At 36.7% G+C, this 19699-nt stretch overlaps 1 protein-coding gene across 2 annotated transcripts in view; it reads left to right on the top strand.

Moving 5' to 3' along the window:
- Positions 1 to 19699, top strand: part of NECAB1 (N-terminal EF-hand calcium binding protein 1) — a 180649-nt gene that overhangs the window by 17040 nt on the left and 143910 nt on the right. For both annotated transcript variants that reach the window (XM_045805995.2, XM_087864750.1), the window contains exon 3: positions 15467 to 15575. In XM_045805995.2, the coding sequence (XP_045661951.1) occupies positions 15467 to 15575 (109 nt within the window). The remainder of the gene's footprint in view (positions 1 to 15466; positions 15576 to 19699) is intronic.

Genomic DNA, 19699 nt, shown 5'->3' with positions numbered 1-19699 from the left:
ATGCTTTATTTACTGTGGCTCACCTCTGTAGTGGGGTTATGCTGTTGAAATGTAGAAATATCAGTCTTTCCATATGCATCATACTGATTCAATGTTATTTAAAAATAAAAGAAAAAAATATGTTATTATTTTGGTGACGAGCCTGTTTGTAGGTGGCATAGTTTAACAGAGATTTGGAGCCAAAAAGCAGCCTTTAATCTTGGCTCTACCATTTGTTCATTCACTCATTCATTCATTTGCCTAGTATTTACGAGTGCCCTTTATATGCTGGACACTGCTAGATGGTGGAAATACAAAGATTAAAAAACACAAACTTTAGTATACATTTACCCGGGCATGGGCTTGGTCAAATTAATGAACCTCTCTAAATCTGTTTCCTCATTTTTAAAGTAAAAAAAAAAAAAAATTATATGGGCGCCTGGGTGGCACAGCGGTTGGGCGTCTGCCTTCGGCTCAGGGCGTGATCCTGGCGATCTGGGATCGAGCCCCACATCAGGCTCCTCCGCTATGAGCCTGCTTCTTCCTCTCCAACTCCCCCTGCTTGTGTTCCCTCTCTTGCTGGCTGTCTCTATCTCTGTCGAATAAATAAATAAAATCTTTAAAAAAAATTATAATAAAATTTAATTAGCAGTGCCATTATTATTACAGAGGCTTTATGCTACTAGGACAAATTATGTATTTGTGTAATGAAAATAATTCCTTTTAGATGTTTACACATAGATTTGGAGAAAACTTGGCCCATCACCTCTTAACAATTTGAGACATGAGGTAGGGAAGGGATATTGGATAATGTTGTCCTTTGGGAACTTAGCATCTTATTGTCAAAAAAGTCATAACCAGGGGCACCTGGGCGGCTCAGTTGTTAAGCGTCTGCCTTCAGCTCAGGTCATGATCCCGGGGTCCTGGGATGGAGCCCCACCTCGGGCTCCCTGCTCAGTGGAGAGCCTGCTTCTTCTCTCTCCTTCTGCAGCTCCCCCTATTTGTGTTCTCTAGCGGGCTCTCTATCAAATAAATAAATAAAATCTTTAAAAAACAAAGTAATAAACAGAAAATTGAATAACAATGTCATCAACAATGCAAGAAGTATCACTAAACCAAATGAATGCTAAATAAACTTATGTGTGAGTTCAGAGAAAGAGTTCTTTGGGCTTGGAGTCACCTAGGTAAGCTTATAGAATTTGTCCTCAACTAAATCTCTAAAGATGAGTAAATTAAGACAGCTAGAAAAAAAGAAAGATGGTTCTCATCAGGACCAATTCAGTTCAAAATGCCCCAAACCTAATTCAGATGATAAAATAGGGAGTGTGTTGGCTCTTCTGAGATACCCAGGGGCTGGTATAGAGGCACAGTTGCATGTAGGTGTTCAGGGATCACTCTCTTTCCCTGTCTCCTTCTCTCTCTCTCCAATTTTGTCTTTGGTTGGTTTTACTTTCAGGTAGGCTTTCTTACCAGGAGAGACAAGACAGCTCCTGGAATGCTTTCTGCCAGTTCAGCAAATCAGAATAAAGAGAGAATACCTCTTTCAGAATGATTTCCGCAAAAATGTCAAGGTTTTCTCTGAATGGTCAACTAGAGTCACATGCCCATTCTTGAAGCAAGGACTAAGAAATGAAATGAACTGATTTTTCCAGGCTTGGATTCTATACAGACCCCCCGGAGTGCTGTGAGGTTCATAAAGCTGCAACTAAATTAGAGGCGGGGGCGGGGGGGAGCAGGTGATGTGCCAAGTGAAAATCAAAGTATTTTTAACCAAAATAAAGGAAAGCAGACATTGACCAGGCAAAAATAACAGATATTCCTCTTTTGGAAGGTAAACTAGCTGGAAAAACAGTGATTATGCACTGGGAATGAAGGTATAGAGGAGGGGGAAAGAAAGCAATTCAATTATGTGTGGCATTCCTTCTTCTATATCTAACACCTGTATTAAAACATTTAATTTTTCATTTTGTGGTAAAATTTGCCTACAAATGGGGTATTCCTTACGTTGCTAATTTTGAAAACACATTCTCCGTAAATGACTAAATGTCCCTCCAACAATGTTTCTTTCATCTGTCATTCTACAAAAGGCTGAACACATGGTGATGGGTGGGGGGTTTTGTTGCCTTTCTCCCAGTCTCACCTAAAATATTGTTAATTCTCTATGAAAATGACATTAAACAAATATCTTTTTAAAAATTTAATTTAATTTTATTTTAATTCAATTAGTTAACACGTACTGTATTATTAGTTTCAGAAGTAGAGCTCGATGATTCATCAGTTATATAACACCCAGTGCTCATTACATCATGTGCCCTCCTTAATGCCCATCACCCAGTTACCCCATCCCTCCACCTCCCTCCCCTCGAGCAACCCTCAGTTTGTTTCCTGTGGTTAAGGGTTTCTTAAGGTTTGTCTCTCCCTCTGGTTTCGTCTTGCTTTGTTTTTCTCTCCCTTCCTTTATGTTCCTCTGAAATCTCATGATAATTGTCTTTCTCTGATTGATTTATTTCACTTAGCATAATACCCTCTAGTTCCATCCACTTCCTTGCAGATGACAAGATTTCATTTTTTTTTGTGATGGCTGAGGAATCTTTCAGTGTGTGTGTGTGTGCGTGTGTATATATATATATATGTATACCTATATATACACATATATGTATGTACATGTGTGTGTGCGTGTATGTATACATGTATACATATATACACATATATGTATGTACATGTGTGTGCGCGTGTATATATGTATACATATATACACATATATGTATGTACACATATATATACCACATCTTTATTCATTCTAAACATATCTTTTTTTACTAAATTAAAAGCATATTCTTTCTAGCCATGAAAAATTAATATTATACTCCTTACTTCAAGATGAAGACAGTGTTCTCGTATTCCTAACGCAATTCCAAGTGACAAAATTATTTTGATATAAGAAATAAGTTTTCCAATAAAGAATTCAAATATTTGGTACAAGTCAGTGAAGAGACAAAGATTTGACTGAATTATTCAGTTTTCTACCTGAGTTTTGGGCACTTTGTAAATTTTAAGCTGATGGCAGTTTTAATGACCTGCTTCCAAAAATGTGTCCCAGGAGATGTGCTTTCAGGGATCACATCGGAATTACTTAGTCCTGTTGTATTTCAGTTTTTTTCTGCTCCTGGAAAGAAAAGTAAGAATATATAACTACTTCATGAAATTATTGTGATGAATATAGTCAATAAAATTCAGAGTAGAAATGCTTAGAGAAATAACAGGTCAACATATTTTTATTTGGATGAGCACCAATACAGAAAGCATTTCATTCTCTCAGTCTATAGACAACATGAGAGACAGGGTACCTTGTCTGGAGTTAAGAAAATGAATTTATTGAGTTGATTGTTGAGTTTAATGTGTTAGATTTCAAGATCTAATATGAATAAACATAATTGACTTTACCATGTTGATAACATGGCAAATCAGTTTTTAATATATTATTTAATTTCATATAATTTTCATATTCTGTTGTATACATTTTTAAATTTTTATTTTAGAATATTTTTATATTTATGGAAAAACTGTGAAGCTACTGTAGAGAATACCCATGTACCTAACATCCAGTTTCCCTTATTATTAACATTTTACATTAGTGTAGTACTCGGGTTACAATTAATGAGCAAATATCGATACATTAGTAACTGAAGTCCATACTTTATTAGATTTCTTTAGTTTTTTTTTTTTTTTAAAGATTTTATTTATTTATTTGACAGAGAGAGACAGCCAGCGAGAGAAGGAATACAAGCTGGGGGAGTGGGAGAGGAAGAAGCAGGCTCCCAGCGGAGGAGCCTGATGTGGGGCTCGATCCCAGGACTCTGGGATCACGCCCTGGGCCGAAGGCAGACACTCAACGACTGAGCCACCCAGGCGCCCCTAGATTTCTTTAGTTTTTACCAAATGTCCCTTTTCGGTTTCTGGATCCCAGCCAGGACAGCACATGACATTAAGTAATCCTATCTTCTTAGGCTCAGTTTCTCAGACTTTGTTTTTGATGATCTTGACAGTTGTAAAGAGTACTAGTCTGGTGTTTTATAGAATGGCTCTCACCTGGGATTCGTTGATGTTTTTCTTATGATTAGGCTGGGGTTATGTGCTTGGCGGAGGAAGATCACAGAGGTAAAGTACCATCACATCGTATCAAAGGTTTATATAGTCAACATGATTTATGACTATTGGTGTTGGCCTCCATCTCCTGGTTCAGGTAGTGTTTGTCAGGTTTCTTCCCTTTCCATAAGTAGACTGTTTGGAAGGAAGTTGCAATGGGCAGCCCACACCTAAGGAGTGGGGAGTTACGCTCCACGTCCTTGAGGACTGAGTATGTGCATGAATTACTTATAACTCTTCTGTATGGGAGATTTGTCTGTTTTCTCATTTATAGATGTATTTATTTATTCAGTATTTATTTATAACCCTAGGGACACATGAATATTTATTCTATGATTAATCCAGTACTACTCAATGTATTTTATTGTTCAAATTGTCCCACTTTGACCATTGGGAGTTCTTTCAGTAGACTCCTGTGTGCCTTTGACTCTCATAATTGTGAGTTTTTTTAGTAATTTCTTACTCTCTGGCCCTTCAGATACTTGAGGCTCATCTTTTATAATTCCTGTCCCAGTGTGAGAATCAGTCACTCAGCCAAGGATCCTTGATTTCTGTTGTTACTAGAGAATGATACTAGAAACAAAGATGGTGGTGGATGTGCTCATTGTTACCGGTGTGTCATTGTTGCTTCTAAGCTCTTCGGCTGATGGAGCAGGGAAATATATATGTGTATACTACCCCAATCGTATGTGTATTTCTACAAATATTTCTGCATGTACTCATACATATCTGTATTAAGTTAAACATGAGGTCATAGTGTTATCTCAGACTTTAAACACTACCACGGGATTATTCTAGCCTCCCCCCTTTGCTTATCAGTAACCTATCACTCCAACAGAGAGCCACCTGCTCCCCCAGTCAGCTGTTGATTTACATAACTGTTCAATTCCAGTGTGCATGTGTAGAACTCGGGAGTTTCTACTTGTGCCCCCATGGAAAACAACTTTATCAACTCTATCAACTATAACATAGTGCTTCTTACAGCTTACTTTGCGTTTATACAGACTCCATTCATTTCCAAAGTTACTTAGGTCAACGCTGTTTCCCCTCACTACCTTCAGTGAAGTTGTTTCATGCATTTCTAATATATTTAATTTATTTTGTCAATTTCTCTCCGTTCCATCCTGGAATCCCCTAAACTCCTAAATGATTTTTTAAGAATTTGCACACATTCAAGTTTGTTCTTTGTGCTGTAAAGTTCTACGGGTTTCAACAAATGCATAAGGCCATATTATTATTGTACCATGTCATGCAAAATAGTCACCCCACTCTAAAATATCTCCTGCCTTTGTCCTTTCAACTCTCATTGCCCTGAACTCCTGGCAACTAGTGATCTTGTTACTATCTTTATAAATTTGTCTTTTCCAGAATGTGATAAAATTGGAATCAGATAGTATATATAGTCTTTTCAGACTGACAAGATTCATCCGTGACTTTCTTTGGCTTGATAGCTCACTTTTTAAAAATCACTAAATAATATTCCATTCTATGTATGTACTAAAATTATTTTATCCTTGCACCTATTGAAAGACATTTAATTACTTCCAACTTTTAGTGATTATGAATAAAAATAAACATCCCCATGCAGTGTTTGTATGGACATAAGTTTTTGAGCAGTTGGGTGGTTGCTACATAAGAAAATGCCAAAATATCTTCCAAAGTGGCTGCAACGTTCCGCTATCCCACTAAGAATGGACTAATATTCCCGCTGCCCCATATCTGAGCCAGGAATTGGCGTTGCTGGGTTTCGTGGGGTTTTTTGGAGGGAAGCCATTCTAATAGGTCATTACTATTTAAATTACTAATTCTTTGTGACTATCAGTACTAAAAATATATAGGGTTGTGTGTATTTTCTTTGGTTTTCTGTCTGTTCAGATGTTTGCCCACTTTTAATTGGCTTTTTGCCTTTTTATTACTATTTTAAGAGTTCTTTGTATATTACAGATACAAGTTCTTATTCAGATGTGTTTTGCAAATATTTCTCAGCCTGTGGCTTGTCTTTCATTCTCTTAGTATTTTTTTCACACAGCAAAATTTTAAAATTCTAATAAAGTTCAATTTACCATTTTTTTCTTTCGTGATTGTACTTTTGGTGTTGTATCCAAAAACTCATCACCCAATCCAAGGTTTCTTTTATTTTGGATTTTACATTTAGGTCTGTGATCCATTTTGAGTTAATTTTTATTATCCCAAAAGGTAAAGTCTGTGTCTAGGTTCATTTTTTTCCCCAGATGGACATCCAGTTGTTTCTGCACCATTGTTTGAAAAGACTATTCTTTCTCTAATTGCCTCCTTTGCTCCTTTGTCAAAGATCAGTTGTCTCTATTAGTGTGGTTATATTTCTGGTTTCTTGATTCTGTTCCATTGATTTATGCATCTGCTTTTTTGCCAGTGCACCACTGGTGTGATGACTGTAGTTTATAGTAAGTCTTGAAATTGGGTACTATTAAGCCCTCTTCGTTTTTCCTCCTCAGTACTGTGTTTGTTATTCTAAGTCTTTTGTCTTTCCCTATGAACATTAAAATCAGTTTGTCAGTACTGTCCAATAGCTTGGTGGGATTTGATTTCAATATCAGTTGCATTGATCAAAAAACAAGGATGGGAAGAATTATCTTTTTTTTTCAAGATTTATTTATCTATTTATTTATTGAGAGAGAGAGAGTACGTGCAACCAGGGGCTGGGCAGAGGGAAAGAACCCTCAAACAGACTCCCTGCTGAGCATGGAGCCCACAGCCTCCATCCCAGGACCCTGAGATCATGACCTGAGCCAAAATCACAAGAGTTGGGTGCTAACCAACTGAGCCATCCAGGGGCCCAGGAAGAACTGATGTCTTTACAGTATTGATTCTTCTAATCAACGAGCCTGGAATATCTATCTATCTATCTATTTATTTATTTAGATTTTACATAATTTCTTTCATCAGAGTTTTGTAGTTTTCTGCATTTAGATACTTTATATATTTTATTGGATTTATACTTAAGTATTTCATTTTGGGGGTACTTTTGTAAATGCTATTGTTTTGATTTTAAGTTCCAGTTGCTTGCTACTGATACATAGTAAAGCAATTAATTTTTGTATATTAACCTTGTACCCTGTGACTTTGCTATATTTCCTTTTTAGTTTCAGAGGTTTTGTTTTTGGTTGGGTTTTGTTTTGTTTTGTTTGTTGACTCTTCGGGATTTTCAACATAAATAATTTTGCCATCTGTGAAGAAATAACAGTTTTGTTTCTGCCTTCCCAATTTGTATACCTTTATTCCTTTTATTCCTGCTTCTTATCATGTTGCAATAGCTAGGACTTCTAGAATATTGTTAAATAAGAGTGGTGAGAGAGACATCTTTTGAGATCTGTTTTTGATCTTAAGAGGAAAGCTTCTACTTCCCCACCATTTAGTATGACTTTAGCTTTGGAATTTTTGTAGATGTTCTTTATCAGATTAAGGAAATTCCCTTCTATTCCTAGTTTGCTGAATTCTTATTATTAATCACTGTTCAATTTCATCAAATGCTTTTTCTTCATCAGTTGATATGATCATAGATTGCTTCTTCTTTAGCCTGTTGATGTTGGGGGTTACACTGATTGACTTTTTAATATTGGTCCAGCCTTGCATAACTAAACTAAATCCCCCTTGGTCTTTATATATAATCTTTTTAAACATTGTTGGATTCAGTTTGCTAATATTTGTTGAAGATTTTTGCATCTATATTCCTATATTGGTCTAGAGTTTTCCTTTTTTATAATGGTTTTATCTAAGTTCGGTGTTAGGATAATGCTGGATTCAGAGAACAATAATTTCACTGCATATAAAATTCTAGATGATGGGTCTTTTCTTTCAACACTTTAAATATTTCACTCCGCACCCTTTTTTTTTTGCATGGTTTCTGATGAGAAGTCCACTGTAATTTTAATTTGTATTCTTAGTCCTATATAGACTATAGATTAATTTTTTTTCCCACCTCTTTCTAAATTTTCTCTTTGTCTTTGGTATTCCGTAGTTTGAATACGATATGTGTAGGTATAGGGTTGCTTGGGTCAGGGTGGAGGGATATCAAGGCAGTAATTTATCCCGTTTTGTGCTCTCTGAGCTTCCTGGGTATGTGTTTTGGTTTCTGTAATTAACTTTGGAAAGTTCGTAGCCATTATTATTTCAGATATTTCTTCTGCTCTGTATCTTTTCTTCTCCACCAATTATGTTTACGTAAAACCTTTTGAAATCTCTTCGAGTTCTTAGATGTTCTGTTTAGGTTTTGTTTTTTGTTTTTTGTCTTTTACAAACTCACTGATTCTTTTCTCAGCTGTATTGAGTCCACTGATGAGCCCATCAAAGGCATTCTTTATTTCTGTGTTTTTGATTTTTAGCATTTTCTTTTGATATTTCTTCTTTAGAGTTCCCATCTCTGGTTACATTCCCCATCTCTTCTCTTTCTTTCCATTAGACCCCTTAACCTACTAATCATAGTTAGTTAGAATTTCTTTTTTGATAATTCCAGTATCTGTGTCAGATCTTAGTCTGGTTCTGATGCTTGCTTTGTTTCTATAGAACGTGCTTTTTCTTGCATTTTACCATTACTTATATTTTTGTGAAAACTGATCATGATATATCAGGTAATAGGAAATGAGATTCATAGGTTTCTAGCTTGAGAAATCTTGTTAATCTGGTAGAGTTGGGCAGTGCTTAACGTTTGCTCTAGCTGTACGTGCTACAGCTTTCAAATGCCTCTTGTCTTTTTGTCTCCCTGTTGACCTGGGCTTCTCTGAGTACTCCTCTTCAGAGAGAATCTGAATCTTACAGCTCTTTCAGCTGTAATCCACTGTAAATTAAGTGGGAGCCCTGTTGGTGTGATGGTAAGAAATGGAGGAGCAGATATGTTCCATAATCTTCTGATTAAATCTCAGTCTTTCAGTGGGCCTGTATTTCTTGGCTGTGACCTTCATAAGTGTTTCGTAGCTTCCCTTCAACTTATTTGATATGAAGTCTAGAGGGGACTGCAGTGAGGGAAGTGTCCTTCCCCCAAGTGGGATAGGGTTCTGATAAAATCTGTGGCCCCTGAAGAATAGACTTTTGTCCTGAAGAGCACTCTGGGTATATTTCATGATTACTCTTGCTCTTCCTTGTGCCAGAGCTCTAAGGTGATCTTTTTTGTCTCCTCACTATGAGAACCTGGTGGGGTTCCTGGAGGTAAAACCCATGAAAGTGTGGAAGGTCCCTAAAGACTGAAGCCCCCAGGAGTTTCTCCCTCTCATGTAGTCTGTATCCAGCCTCCAGCAATTCATCAAATTTACCATGTTAGTGTTTCTATCAGTTTATGGCTCCAGTAGCTTCTGCTTTGTGTAAGCAGATCTTGGCTATGATTCTCTGGTTTTCCCCGTTTCTCAGATTTTGGGTAGTGGTTGGCCTGCAACCTCAGTCCTCTGATGAGTCCAAGAAAAGTCACTGATTTTCAGTTTGTTTAGCTTCTTGCTATTCTAAGGACAGGAGTGAAAATGTCTAAGGTCTTTACTAATCAGAGCTGAAATCAGAAGAGCTTGCATTTTATTTGCATTTATATATTGTTAGTAACTTGTTTTAAACCCAGTATATAACATTAGACATTTGAGAGGTAGAGGCTGTGTAGAGATAAGGAAGTTAATGCACAATGATATTAAATGACTTGTACAAAGTGATATGTACATTTGATAGAAAGTATTTAATCTATTTACATTTAATTACATGTTAATATAGTAATTATTATTTTTCTTAATTTATAATTTAAGAACTTCATTTTAGAAACAAGGTTGCTATTTTTTATTTCTGCCTCAAATTTTGCATATTATGCAAAGTATATGCTGTTCTTTGTGTGTTAAACTGAGTAATGCTTTCTAGGTGTTCATTTTGTACAAGGATGCTGTTGTTATTTTTGAAGATGATCATGTTTTGGTATTTTAATCTTAATAAAGCACAATATTTAAAGTGTTCAAAAATGTTAAAGAAATACATGAAGGAAAATCCAGTGGTTTGAAAGAATAATCTTTTTTTTTTTAGATAGAGAGCATCAGTGAGGGGGTGGGGGAGAGGGAGTGAGAGAATCTTAAGCAGGCTCCACACCCAGTGCGAAACCCAGTGTGGAACTCTATCTCAGGACCCTAAGATCACGACCTTAGCCCAAATCAAGAGTCAGATGCTTAACCAACTGAGCCACCCTGGCGCTCCTGAAGAATAATCATTTAAATGGTCACAAAACTAGATTAAAATTATGATAGTAGGAAGGGAAATGCTGAGGTCAGTGCTCTAGTTGTTGGCATATTTGTAAAAACAAAACCTGAAGGAAAAATTAAATGAGCGTTTAAAGACTTTTTTCAAAGCAGTACCAGTTTTAGGATGTGTAAAACCTTATTACCTAAGAAAATAAAGTAAAATATCAATTTTTTAAAAAGATTTTATTTATTTATTTGAGAGACAGAGAGTGCACACACAGGCAGGGGGAGTAGCAGAGGGAGAGAGAGAAGCAGTTTCTCCACTGAGCAGGGAGCCCATTGTGGGGCTCGATCCCAGGACCCTGGGATCATGACCTGAGCTGAAGGCAGACGCTTAACCGACTGAGCCACCCAGGCCCCCCTTAAATTTCTATTTTTAAACAAACATATAAAATATCCATTATTCTGTGTGTACTCAATAAGTCCTTTTCAAGAATAAGAACAAGATGGGAATTAATAATACATAACGGTCTTGACTTAGCGAGACTGAGCAAGTAAATCCACCCAAAAATCCTACCTACCCTCATTGAACTCTTACTGTGTGCTAGGTACTATGCCAGGTGTTTTCTGTACAGCCTCTCAATCCTTGCAACAGCCAAGCATTTATAAAATCTGAATTAAAGAATTTAGTTGGCATTTCCGAAGTGTATTCTAGGCCCTTTTCTGTCTCATGTAGGCATTCTCCTTGGGAGAATAAACTCACGTCTAGGACCTCAATTAGTATGTACTGGTAATTCCCAAGTACCTTATTCCGTAGGTACATCTAATTTGAATAGAGCACAGTACTCCAGCCCATGTGTTCTTTCTTGCAATGAATGGAGATATCATCCATCTGATTACTCAATCTTGGGCAGATATCATTTTTGACTTAATGTTTCCTCTCATCCATCACCTTTAGCTGATCACCAGTTCCTATTGATTCTGTTTCCTAAACATGTTATAAATCTGGCCACTTACCTTGTGTTCTTACTGTCACCACCAAAGTTTAAGCCACCATTGATTCTTGCCCTAATTGCCGCAGCGACCTCTAATGTGTCTTCTCTTCTGGTGCCACACCTGTCCACTCTACTCTACTCACTGCAGCCACACTAAGCTTCCTAATAGGACAGTGGCTCCTCTTGGGGTAGATTCAGAAGTCTTTACCATGATTTGTATGGTTTTTCCTGACATTGACTCCTGTACCTAACTCTCTGGCTTGTCCTTCCCACCCAGCATGTAGCCTTTTCTCCCAGCTTTGTTGATGCATAGTTGACACTTTAAGATTGCATATATTGAAGGCGGACGATTTGATAATTTGATAGACATATGTATTGTGCAATATTCAGTACAATAAAGCTACTTAACATACGCATCGCCTCACATAATTACTCTTTTTTAATGGTAAAAACACTTAATAGCTCCCCTTTAAGGAAATTTCAAGTATGCAATACAATATTGTTAACTGTAGTCACATTGTTGTACCTTAGATCTCCAGAACTTACTCATCTTGCCTAACTAAAATTTTGTACCCCTTTACCAACGTCTTCCAATTCCCCCTTCTCCCAGCCTCTGGTAACTATTATTCTACTCTAGTATGTATTCTTTGACCGAGTTTACTGATTTTTCTTTTCAATTCCCAAACTGTATTATTTTTGCCTCCTAGCTTTGTGGTTGGCATTTCCTCTACCTGGAATACTGTCCCCCTTTACAGATCTTTCCCCATTTAACCTCCATTTTTCACTGTATCTCAGCTGAAATGTCACTTATTCTGGGACGCCTTCCCTATATACTTACATCTGGATTAGTTTCTTTTCTACATGGTCCCACATCATCCGGTGTCTCCTAGAAATGCCCTTATCATACGCTTTTTGGCTGTTCATTTGCTATATATTCCATCATAATTACAGAATTCTTAAGGGCTTGCCTATGTTCTTAGCACAAAACAGTGTTGGAACATAGTAGGATCTGAGTAAAAATTTGGTGAAAGAATGGATGAAAGTGTTATACTAATAAATGGCAAATCCATGTTAAAACCTCAAGTTTTCTTTGTTCTGAGACTGCTCTGAGCAACTGCACTCTCCTACCTCCATCTCAAAAATTAATAGAATATAGAGCATAAGATCGGAATACTTTAAAAATAAAGCAGAGGAGAGGCCAGCTATGCTCAATACAAACTCTGGCAATGCATGCAATTCAGATAGAAAAATTGAAAAACCTGCATCCTTTGGTGGTAAAGGTTAAAATTTATTATAGTGGGGGAGGTGGGTAGGAGGATGGGGTAAATGGGTGATGGACATTAAGGAGGGCACTTGTAATGAGCACTGGATGTTATATGCAAGTGATGAATCACTAAATTCTACCTCTGAAACTAATACTACACTATATGGTAATTGACTCAAATTTAAATCAAATCTTGAAAGAAAAAAAGAAAGATTTATTTCATAGTATATCAGATCTCACAAGATTTGGCTAATCGGTAGGCCAAACCAGTATAAATCAAGGTTTAATTATGTTCCATTTCAAAAGAAAAGTAGGAAAATTGAAGATTGAAGTTGAAAAAAAATATTGTAATAAAAAATTCAGATTGCTTTGTTAATGCAGAACCACACTAGAAAGGAGTATTTTGTCTCTTTAAAACAAAAACAAAAACAAAAAAACCTGTAATACTTTTGTTTAACATTAAGACATTAGTCTAGAAATATTCCAAACTAACTCTTTACAATTGCTTATTTAAAAGTATAGTAGCCTGAATTTAAGACTTCCTAAAGTCTTGGATGTGGTAAAAACAGGCTTTCAAAATATAGTTTCCATCCTTCAAGTCAGGACTATAATTGAATGGTTCAGCTTACCTGACAGCCATTAAATATTCACCAAAGGAAGCATATTCCACCATGAATATGTATGTATTACATCTGTTGCAAATTTCCATAGTAGATTTGGAAATAGTGGCTTGATTTCTATTGTCTTTCCTTCCTCCCTCCCTCTTCCTTTCTCCCTTCCTTCTTTTCCTTTTTTCCTTTCCTTTCCTTTCCTTTCCTTCCTGCCCCCTCGCCTCCCCCCAGCCACCTCCCATTTCCTCTCCTCCCCTCCCTTCCTTCCTTCCTTCCTTCCTTCCTTCCTTCCTTCCTTCCTTCCTTCCTTCCTTCCTTCCTTCCTTCCTTCCTTCCTGTCTCCTATACCGAGACATGGTTTGTGTCCAATTCCCCAACCTGGTGATATATTTTTTGTCAAAGTAAGGAGATACACAGTAGAGGTAACTATACTACGTCCAGTCTGGAATATACATCAGGTTACATGGAGCCAAAGTTAAAAATAGTCATTTGAGACATGATACTAAAATAGCCCATCCAAAAGCAGAAATACAAAAATAGACAATGGATGAGCCTGGTGGATTCAACTTCATTTTGCAATGGGTTGCTGGGGTCTTTGAATGGCTGAGCTACACTGAGGCAGGCCAGCCCAGGGGACCTCTGGGAGTGAGGATCTCATTCAGTGCATGATCCAGATTAGGTTTGTTGTGACCTGCAATGCTAAGTCCGCTCAGTTAGCTGTTGGCAAGAATTAACTGGAAGATTGGTTTAATACACCTATTAAGTTAAGAAGTATAATTATATGCGATTTAAAAACTCTCAAGGGTCTTTATGTTTATATTTTGCAAATAAGGATTTTTGAAAATGTTACAGCCTTTAAATCCCTATCTGAAAAAGCAGGTCATTCAGTGATTAGGCCTATTGTGTCCTTTATGGTGTTAGTGTGAGGAGGAATCTTACAGGTCACCACAAGTCCTGATTTCTTGACTGCTCCACCCCTCCATGCCTTCTGTGAGATTCAGATCCTCTGGTAGGGCTCAGAATTTGCAATTTTTTTTTTTTGGTAAGATTTTTTTTTATAATAGTTTTTTATTATGTTAGTCACCATACAGTACATCCCTAGTTTTTGATGTAAAGTTCCATGATTCATTTTAACCGAACTTCACGTGGTCTGTGGGCCATCTTTTGAGGGGGAAAAAAAAGCTCCAAATAGATCTTGAAGATCCAGTCCTATTAAATCTTATCACCTTTTTCTCAAAGACAAGTTCTACTTTCTTCAGTATGGTGGTGTTGGTAGGACCACACAATAAGAGTTTTGTGACCCTAAGTTCCTTTCTCTTTAGTCCTCCAGCTGCCTCGTTGTTAATGGAGAGGAACCTTCCACCACTTAAGTCATTTGGCAACTTCCCTGAGAGAACTGGTACACCAGCTTCTTGCACAGAAAGAAGGATGCTTTCCTTTTCCTTCTTGTCCATTCACTCCCTTAAATTCTCTGCTTCTGAATCTTGTAGAGATCTTTTACTTTCATCTATTATTGTGTTTCTTCCATCTCTGCTTATCCACATTTACCTGCTGTAGAAAGGTGCAAAAGTTACTAAAACTCCTCATGCTCCCAAATAAAAAGATCTTTGATTGCCCTAACTCCCATCTATACCAAAGTGTATCTCTTATTGCACTTAACATTGTGTTACTGTGTGACATGCTTATACTTACGTCTACACCTCTTATTTCTTTTTGTTAGACTCCCTGATTTGATTGTCATTCACTTTTATATCCCACAATAAGTAAAATGTGTTTTTCTTTAAAAAGCCTTCATTTGTTTAAATAGTAAAGAAATGAACACAGTTTGTTGGATTGTAATAACAATTTTAAAGTCTAAATGTTAGCATTCATTTGATCAATATACACTTATTAAACATCTACTTATTCTGTAACCTGCTAGTTCCTGTGTATCAAGACAAAAATGTCTACATAATTGACTCTGTCTTAGGCTTTTATTTGGTTGGGTGGGTATCTTTTTGGCATGTTTAGTTAAATTGTTTGTTGAATGTTTGCCCAGAAATAAGTGATCCCAAACATACTTAAAACCATATAGACCTATTTCATCAGGGGGTATACATCTGAAGTCTATGTACTAGATATTAAATTATTTTTCTTTTTAACACCTTGAATTATTCTTTCTTTTTAAGTAAATGTGGATACATACACAAATAAACCTGTATAAGCATTTGGGCAAAGTTTTTAAAAAATAAAAGATAAAACAATATACAAAGTTGAAATGATTTGCTTCTCTTCTGTCTGTTCCTACCATTTCAGATGATGGAAAATTGTCCTTTGAAGAATTCAAAGCATATTTTGCAGATGGTGTTCTGAGTGGAGAAGAATTACATGAGCTCTTCCATACCATTGATACACATAATACCAAGTAAGGAACTTTTTTGTCATTGGATTCTGTAAACGATATAGCGAGGGTGTGAACAGGCACATACCAATGAAGGAGAGAATGACGAAACATGCAGAGGGCACGTTTTGTAATGTTTAATTCTGTATGGTTAATTTTGAGATACCCTCTCTTTAGTAATTGAAATACTCCGAAAAACTGAGTATTTGAATTGCGAAACAGTGATCTGTAGGGAGCCCTCTTACGGTAGCTTTAGAGTGTGCAGAATGTAAAACAAAATCAAAGATTATAAATAATTCTAATTCTATCATTAATAAGAAAATAGAATTTTACCTTGCTTCTTAGGTTTCATCTCCGTTTGCTCCATCTAAAAACTGTCCTTAGGCCGTTCTTATATTAGTGCAGTGAAATGCAGAGCTGCAGTGATTATCTGAACAATTCGGAGGTGCTTAACTCCAAATCGCTGTTACCTGAGACACGCAGGTAATTCAGGACACAGAATTTTTTTCTGAATAATCGATGAGTACAGTGATCTATCTATTTTATTTATTTTACATATATAGGTCTTTCCTATTAGTATAGCATTGATAAAATCTCTATATCCTTACTACACTTAAAAATATAAAATGATGAACAATTTAGGATAGAGAACAACAGAAATGTGCTGTTCGATTTGGGTAATTGAACCAAATCACATCATTTGAGACAGTCGTGATTGTGGAATTCTAATGTGGAAAATGCGTCATTTCAGCCATGCCCTGAGACCCATCAGCATGTCTGCTACTTGAACAATCACTGTCTTGCTTTAGGCAAAGTGTTGACAGGGTCCCAGGCAGTGAGCCAGCTTGCCAAGAAAATGCTCTTGGGCTCCATCTAAGCACAGACTTTTTTTGCGGCAAACTCGTAAGAAAAATTAAAAGATTAAATTCACTTTCCTCAAGCAGCTGTGAATTTGTTAAATAATCAGTTTGTAAGTTTCTTGACTTCTGTTGGAATTTCAAATTGCCTATGAAACCGCTTAAGTTTTTTGTTGTCAGAAATAGCGTTAGCTGATAACTGTGTCAGAAGTTCCATTCTGTTCAACAAATCTAAGTCCCTCCTGGGTATCGGTGGTACAACATGGAACCAGCTTATAATTTATGGAACAATAGACCCACTAACTGATCACTTCACTATAATATCCTAGGTACTGTGACTGAAGTGTGTGCAGAACACCTTGGGATAACACAGCAGGGCAGGGAGTTTTAGCCTAGTTTGGTAGACTCTAGGAATGTTCCTAGGATTAGGTAGCCAGGAGCTGAGTCTTTACAGGAGAACGGAAACTGGTTAGGGAAAGAAGGAGATGAGGGGATATATATTCCAACTAGAGGAAAAATGCATAAATAAAGACCTGGAAGTATAAGCTGGAAGGGAGTGGCAAGTATTTTTGTGTTACTCAAGTGTCAGTTGTAACGCTGGGAGCAGGAGGAGAAAAATCTGGAAAGGGAAGAATGGGCCAGACAAGAAGGAATTGGCACTCTGAGATGCAAAAGTGCTTCAGATTTAGACTGCAGGCCGGGAGACGCTATTAAAGCTCTTAAGCCAGGGAGAAACATCTTTGTGGGTCATTGTGGCTCCACTGAAGGACAGAGCTAATGGGGCAAAGGTGGAGAAAGACCACAGATGGTAGCTGAATTCTTAAATGACTGCTAGGGAATAATGTTTATGCATGGAAGAAAGGAAACCATGTGAACCATTCTGAGAAATGATATCTAAGTGAGCAGAAGAGCAGAGGCTCCCGTTGTGGCTCAGATATTGGAAGTTGAGATGCTAATACTTCATTATGTATTCTGATTATTTCTTCTTCATTGCGGTTATTATTAGAGTTTTAACAGTATCCAGATTTGAAACAATTATTGAGACTCATAGTTGCAAAATTAGGTGTCACAGAGATTTTTCAAAACACATTTACTCCTATTAGAGAAAAACGAAGTCTTCAATAGACCTCGTTGGCCTGATTTTGCTATTTTATTTATACATTTATTAAAATTACTTGGCATAGCATTAAGATTACATTTAGTGCTAAAGAAGTACATGCAATGATTTATACAGCGAGTCCAAAGGAGTGATTATTTCTACAAGTTACTCTCACATATGCATTAGTAAAAGCACTTAAGTGTTCTCTGGTAACTGTTTTCTGATAATGGTGTTCAACCTAATTTAGAGCTAAAATATATTAGAGACTTCCGAATTGTATTAATGAAATTCCTTTTTTAAAAAAGAAAGTATGTCAGTGTCAGGCTTTGATCTTTTAGGGAGATTAATTCAAACATTTACAGAAATTTCAGAGCTATACTTCAAGCAAGTGATAACTTTCGTCTTTGCATGATCCAAGTTTTAATTATTTTAGTGATTGTACTATATATGCCATATATTTTTCCCCTTCCACATAACTTCTAAGAAAATACGTTCTCATATGCTGAGCATTGCCAACCATTCAGATTTTTTCAAGGATACATCCTGGCCTGAAGGAGCCAATTCATACATAGGCTGGATCATGTCATGTGGACTCATTGTCTCATGTCTATGGTGACCCATGAGATCAGATACCAGAATGTCTGCTGCTGAGGCCCCTAGGGATGCCTGGTTCCTGCCCCTCCTGATATCTAGTGGTTTCTTCCTCTTGAAGTCCATTAAATCACTATCCACTTAATGCACTGCATTTTCTTGAGCTTGTTTGAGTAAGATTCCGTTCCATGCAAAAGTGTATTCTAAGTATTAGCTCATTCCTGCCATCTATGGAAATCCGTCTTTTTGCTATAAATATTATATTTGCTGTGTTTGAAAAGTGACATATCCACTCTGAAAATATTTAGAAAGAAAGAAGGAAAATATTGAGAACCTATCTTACTAGCCTAATTCTCCCCTTTTTTCTCATGAAGAATATTCTTGAAATATTATGTTCAATCATGGAAAGCAAATATTATTTAGAAATGTAAATAATTAAGATATTTTAAATACCAAAATTAAGTAAATTATTCCTTATAAAAGGACATCAAAAAAGCCATCAGGTAAACCTACAGCTTTTCAGAGACCATGTTTTTATGGATAGCTTTTAAATGAACCAACTATAAGCCCTCTCTACACACATTTAAGTACCAGTTTTAATTTCCAAATCCAACTCTCCTGGTTTTTTCCCTTTCCTTTCATTCATTCATTTCTTTGTTCTTATATTTTTAAAAGAATCAATATGTTCATTTAAGAAATTGTGTTTAGGGGGTTCCCCTGCAGATACACTATGCCCTGGAGCCAGCTGAAACTTTTCAGTCAGATTGCCTCTCCTGGATGCAAGTAAACTATAACCAACAAATACAACAACAGACCTGAAGACATGCAGCCTCATAAGAACTTACACATTTGAGACCTGCAAAGATTTCTATACGTGAATATTACCAAGATAGGAGGTATTTATAGGTCTGAATCGTAGAGAATTTTTTTTTGTGTATTTCAAGATGAAACCATCAACCACATGTCCCTCCGTGTTAAGGGAGGTGTCTAGGGAGTTGTGGTCACCTTTTCAGGAAGCTTAACTCAAAATTTGGTATAATCTCCTAATGAGAATTCCGTGAATCATCCTAATTTTTTTTTTTTATTTTTATTTTTTTTTTTTTATTATTTTTTTTTATTAATAATGATTTTTTATTATATTATGTTAGTCACCATATAGTACATCCCCGGTTTTCGATGTAAGGCTCGATGATTCATTAGTTGTGTATAACACCCAGTGCACCATGCAATATGTGCCCTCCTTACTACCCATCACCGGTCTATCCCATTCCCCCACCCCCCTCCCCTCTGAAGTCCTCAGTTTGTTTCTCAGAGTCCATAGTCTCTCATGTTTCATTCCCCCTTCTGATTACCCCCCCTTTCTTTATCCCTTTCTTCCCCTACTGATCATTCTAGTTCTTATGTTCCATAGATGAGAGAAATCATATGATAGTTGTCTTTCTCTGCTTGACTTATTTCACTAAGCATTATCTCCTCCAGTGCCGTCCATGTTGTAGCAAATGTTGAGAACTCATTCTTTCTGATTGCTGAGTAATATTCCATTGTATATATGGACCACAACTTCTTAATCCAGTCATCTGTTGCAGGGCATCTCGGCTCCT

This window comes from Ursus americanus, chromosome 9 (genome assembly GCF_024610735.1).
Source record: "Ursus americanus isolate L20-20 chromosome 9, mUrsAme1.1.p, whole genome shotgun sequence".
Classification (NCBI taxonomy): Eukaryota; Metazoa; Chordata; class Mammalia; order Carnivora; family Ursidae; genus Ursus; species Ursus americanus.
Note: the sequence above shows the minus strand (reverse complement) of the source record. Positions and strands in the feature narration are given on the sequence as shown.